Source organism: Musa acuminata, chromosome BXJ2-1 (genome assembly GCF_036884655.1).
Source record: "Musa acuminata AAA Group cultivar baxijiao chromosome BXJ2-1, Cavendish_Baxijiao_AAA, whole genome shotgun sequence".
NCBI classification, from domain to species: Eukaryota; Viridiplantae; Streptophyta; class Magnoliopsida; order Zingiberales; family Musaceae; genus Musa; species Musa acuminata.
The window spans coordinates 5094616-5100536 of NC_088338.1; the positions used below are offsets into that span (position 1 = coordinate 5094616).

General features: G+C 38.4%; 1 protein-coding gene across 1 annotated transcript; it reads left to right on the forward strand.

Moving 5' to 3' along the window:
• Window positions 1–4560: 4560 nt before the first annotated feature.
• LOC103983631 (momilactone A synthase-like) lies at window positions 4561–5677 on the forward strand. The gene is made up of 2 exons (XM_009400885.3): window positions 4561–4710; window positions 4785–5677. Exons 1-2 carry the CDS (start codon window positions 4673–4675, stop codon window positions 5542–5544), a joined length of 798 nt encoding a protein of 265 aa, XP_009399160.2. The 5' UTR covers window positions 4561–4672; the 3' UTR covers window positions 5545–5677.
• The last annotated feature ends 244 nt before the right edge of the window (window positions 5678–5921 follow it).

The window sequence follows — 5921 nt, forward strand, 5'->3', positions numbered from 1 at the left end:
ACAATAAAACTAGCACCAAACAACCTGACGCTCTGATACCACTTGTTGGGAAGAAACCTGTTAAAGCGGAATATTTTTTTCCCTCTTTGTGTATCAAAATGGGTTCCTCATCAAAATACTAACTTGGTATTCAAATGAAAATATTAACCAGCACAGCATAAATAGCAGAGCAAAAATCAATCACACGGTGAGACCAAATCTTTTAACGTGGAAAACCCAATGTGAGAAAAACCACGGGACCGTAGTCCACCTCAAACTTCCACTATCAATAATACTGATAACAGGTCTACAGTAGGTCTTCTTTAGAATAACTAGAGGATCAGAATAACATCAAGAACATAGATCTTGGCTCAAGAATAACATATCTTCATCACATAGGTGGATCTCTAGAGAGGGTAAACTGTAGATCAACACCGTTAGGATTATAGAGTTTGCTACAAGGATTCTCCACATAAAATTTGGGCCAAAACTGACAACGTTTGGCCACCGATCGTCAAGTAGAAAACTCAGAAAACCTTACTTTCTCTCTCTATTTCTCTCTCCTCTTTTCTCTGCCAGCTACAGCACGCCGCACGCTGCAATCTCTCTCCTCTTTTTAATTTCTTTTATTTACTGATTTGAGCTCAATAGGCCCAATTGTCCAAACCCACGTATGGGCGGGACCCAACAAAAAATTATGTTAGACTTTAAATATAATGATTAGAAATTATGTTAGACTTTAAATATAATGATTTTTTTGTTGTAAATAACTTAATTTTAAGATTTATGATAATCTGATCAAAATATTTATCATCATATCAAATTATTTCCAAAACCTATAAATAGCCCTCTTCATCTCATATGATATTTAATTAATATTTATATAATATTTTTTCTCTATTCAACTTGCACCATACATTTAGCTTTGGGTTCCACGCCAAAAATGGTCAGTTTTGGCTTGTTTTTGGGTCGTTTTGGCCTGTTTTTGGGCTGTTCTTGCGTGCCGCAGTGACTGTCGTGAGCGGAACAAAACGTCAGCCATCTCAGCACCCTGGAACCCCCCGGGTGGCACAGGGCTGGATGGTGCTTTCGTATAGCAGGGACGGTGCTGCCTCTCGCTTCGCTCGCTGTTCGCCGCTCGCTGCTCGCTCGCGCAGCCAAAAATGGCCACAAATCTAATCTAGTTTTTAGGATTAATGGACATCCAATTCAATATCTTTGTCACAAAATATGAATAACCTAAATTATAACCAGTGAGATGCGCCCATGGCCGACTTATATTCCACATGCCAATTAATTGCACATTGTGGAAGGTGTCTTCTTCCCAATCACCAGATTCGCCATCATTTGCTTCATTATAATGTGTCGTTAATGTGGTTTTTACTGAGACATTCGATTGATTAGTGTGTTAGGGTATGAATGATAGCGGTTCACATGTGAGTGTGATATACGTTATTTAGTGTAATAATTCTTTTATTATTTTAAATATTTGCTTAATGTCGTACAGATCCAAACTGTATCAAACTCGTGAATGTCCAAATCTGATTTAAATTGGTTGACTCAAGAATCATAATAGACAATACGATAATTTGATTGGATCTAAGTCTTCCAACGTGTGCTCTACTCCCACCGCGTTCCAAATTGGACTTAGAATTATTATTAGAATAATAAAACATTGATGATGTCTCTGTATTTAGTTTTTACTAAGGATATTACTATTTACAACCCTTATTTTACTATTTATAATCTCATTTTAATAATTTTTAATATATCTAAATTGATTATCTGTTTGTAAATGTACCAAAATATCATCCTCTTATTCCTCGTCCTTTTCTTTTCAATCTTCCTCCTCATCATCATCTTCTTCTTCTCGCAGGCAACAGAATTGGTGATAGTGATGTCAGTAGAAGATCCACGATAGATAAGCAGTTTGGGGCCAACGATCAACGATAACGATTCCCTTCTTTTTTATAGCTAGTAGAGCAGACGACGACGTTAGCAAAAGATTAGTGACAAGTGAGCATGCTATGGCTGGTGATCCATGATGATGGCTTCCTCCTCTTCTTCAGCTAGCAGAGTCAACGATAGCGTCAATGGAAGATTGACGATAAGCAGGCAAGCTAGGGTCGTTGATCGACGATAATGAATTCTTCCTCTTCCGCAGCCAACAAAACTTATGATGATAACGTCAATGGAAGATCAACGGCATGTCGTAAGCTGAGGCTAGTAATCGATAGCAACGAGTAGTGGATAGTCATAGCAACAACGGTGGGGGTTAGTAGGATACGCGGAGTGGGAGGAGGAGGAAGCTCTTTGGTTTCTTTATGATAAATTATATTAACTTTTTATTTATGATAAATTTAAAATAAATTTATGTAAAAATAAATATATTTTTAATAGATGTCGTGAGTATAATTTGAATATAACTTGAGTGTGGGTTGAATATAAGAGATTCGATCCTATCCGAAAGGATTTGATCCGATTCTATACTAAGACACCGATTGAGTCGAATCGGCCCACGGGTTGATTGAGTTTAAAATAATTTAATTTCAAGATATTATTAAGATTTTTTTAAAAAAATATTTCTCGATAAAAATAAAATATAGAGGTCGCATTCCAAAAAAAACCCATTAAAGACCTTTTTTTTCGATAAATTGCCCGATCCGATTTTTGTGGGTCAAATGCTTCAAGACATCGTCATGTTACGATAAGTGGAGAGGACTGCAACCGATGTTTGACTTCGAGTCCTTTTCTAATGGCCACATCTATTTGACTTGTCTCCCATCAGACAAACTCGTCCACATGATCACTTCTCAGCCACCAAAGCAAGGCGACGCGCTGATATATGACTGGGAGCCCGAGGGTAGGACCCGTGGGTCCCACAGATGCTCGCTAATTGGAATCTGCAATAACTCTCCTGATCGCGACGAAGACGGTCGATTGCGGTCGATTCATGCAGCGGTGGCACCCGAGACTGAGCCAGCTACTGTTGGGGCCCGCCGAGAGAAGTATATATATATATATATATATATATATATATATATATATATATATATATATATATATATATATATATATATATATATATATCCATCCATGGGCGATTTTTCCTCAAAATATTTTTTTATTTTTTTACAAAAGACATCTCCTATTTTGATTTTTTTTTTCAAATGGTGGTATCTAATTCGCATAATACCCAAAATATCCTTTACTAACCTCAATAATACTTTTTTTAATCAATTTTTCATAAGTTTGTGATCGTTATAGTATTTTTATTTTACTCATTTATAGTTTTTTAATAATATTATAATATTTTATTAAATATTTAATACTATAAAATTATTTAAAAAATATTATAAGAGATAACATGTTATGTTTTTTTTTGTTGTGATTGCTTGTAAACCATTATAATAGAGGTGTTCAAATTGAATCGTAAAATCAAACTATGGTTTTGATTAGGGGTAGTCTTTTTTTTGTTTGGTTAACAATCGAATTGAACTGATTTTAATTTAAAAAATATCAATTTGACTGAATTTATTATCCTAAGTCATTAACCAATTCAAACTGATTATTTTAACTAGTCTAAAGACTCAATTTTACAAAGGATATGGGCACAATTTCATAAATCTTATCGTATCGACCCAATTGTACTAAGATTATGATTCAGTCCAATTGAATTGAACCGATTTTATTTAATATATATTTAAATTATTTAAAATTATAATTTGATTAATCAGTTAATTGAACCGTATTAACTAGTTTTGAATCGATTTGGTTAGGTAGGTTTAAATTGATTCTTATTTGAACTATCTTATTGATTGAATAAAAAAAAATCAAAGTTCGATTTGAACACCCATATATTATAATATTATATTATTTATTTTTCTAATTGGTTTAGTTGAAGTTATGAGTTTGTTTAGGTCATTTATAATGTTTTCAAGTAGGTTTTATAATATTTTTATTATAATGACCAAAACACTATAATAGCATAACTTTTTATCCCTATGTGAGTGATGTTGTTCTTAAACTATTATATATTATAGATATCTGTCCTAGTATAATATATTAAATAGTTTATAATCTGTTTTGATTTATTTGACTCACTTATAATATTTTCCAATAACATTCTATTGTTTTGATTAAAATATTAAAAACATTATATAAGTGATATATTTGGTTATCATAGACCATTACAAAATCAAATTTTTAGGTTTTGAGTTGGTTGGATTGAATTTAAGTTCATTTATTAATGATTTCAAGTAAGCTTTATAATTTTTTCTTTACGATGGCTATAAATGATGAAAAAAAAAACCAATGGGATTAGTGAGAGGTATTTTAGATATTATCGAAACAGGAGAACTATTTGAAAAAAAGGAAAACATGGGACACTTTTTGGGGAAAAAAATAAAAAATGGAGTTTTTTTTATAAATGGAAATCTCTCTATTTCCATATAAATATCTAAATCTTATATATATATATATATATATATATATATATATATGTTATAAACCTCATTTTATAATGGTAAATATGGAAGAAATGTGCCAAACGAAACGAACAACCAAAAAAAGAGGAGCGTCGACGTTTTTAAGGGAGGAGACCAAACGATTAATATATGCAAACTTCTCCTTATGCTCATTTGCGTCGATCACAACTAAACTTGGGTCAAACGGCAAGCCGAAATCTGAGGACATGGGAAGCGCTTCCTTTCTCTCATCGGTGGCACGAAGGTGTTTGTTTGTGATGGGATCTTTTCATTGGAATTAGCAGCATAATACATCTGCTTCTTGTTATTGTTCCTCAGGCTTGAAGGCAAAGTGGCGTTGATCACCGGCGGGGCCAGCGGCATCGGCGAGTGCACGGCCAAGCTGTTCGCACGGCACGGCGCCCGAGTCATCGTCGCGGACATCCAGGACGACAAGGGCCGCGCCCTCTGTGCCGCCCTCGGCCCCGCCTCCTACGTCCACTGCGACGTCACAGACGAGGCCGACGTGGAGCGCGCGGTCGACACCGCCGTCGCCCTCCACGGGAAGCTGGACGTCATGTTCAACAACGCGGGCGTCATGGACCCGCCCGTCAACGGCTTCCTCGCCAGCGACAGGGCGGCATTCGAGCGGGTGATGGCCACCAACGCGCTGGGGGCGTTCCTGGGGACGAAGCACGCGGCGCGGGTCATGGTGCCGGCGCGCGCCGGCAGCATCGTGTCGACGGCGAGCCTGGTGTCAGCGGTGGGCGGGGTGGCGTCGGCGGCGTACACGTGCTCGAAGCACGCGGTGGTGGGGCTGATGCGGAGCGCCGCGGCGGAGCTGGGGCGGTTCGGGGTGCGGGCCAATTGCGTGTCGCCGTACGGGGTGGCGACGCCGCTGGCGATGGCGGGGATGCAGTTGACCACGGAGGAGATGGAGGCGGCGATGGAGGCGATGGGCAACCTCAAGGGGGTGAGGCTGAAGGCGGCGGACGTGGCGGAGGCGGTGCTCTACCTGGCCAGCGACGAGTCCAGGTACGTGAGCGGCCTCAACCTGACGGTGGACGGAGGCCTCAGCGTCACCAAATCCCTGCAGTAGCACTCATCCACCGCATAACGATGGGACCTTTTCTATCGCAGTAACCATACTATTGCCTATCACACAATGATTTCAGCATATCATGAAAAGTATTTTTGATTAGATCTATTGCAGTAATAACCCACATCGCATCTGTGTTTCTTATCAGACAGTGATTTGAGCATATCATAATGCATCAAAAATAAAATATTTTGATTAGGTGATAATAATTCCAAGGATGTCGTATGAGTATCGACTAAACATATCAGACATTTTACCTACGGGTTGCAAAGCACAAGAACACCCCATGTTCCATGTTCCATCTGTGGCCGCCGCAGCAGCACGCTGCTTCAAGCGGAGTCTTGGCTATGCTCATCAACTTCTTCTTCGCCGGCCAC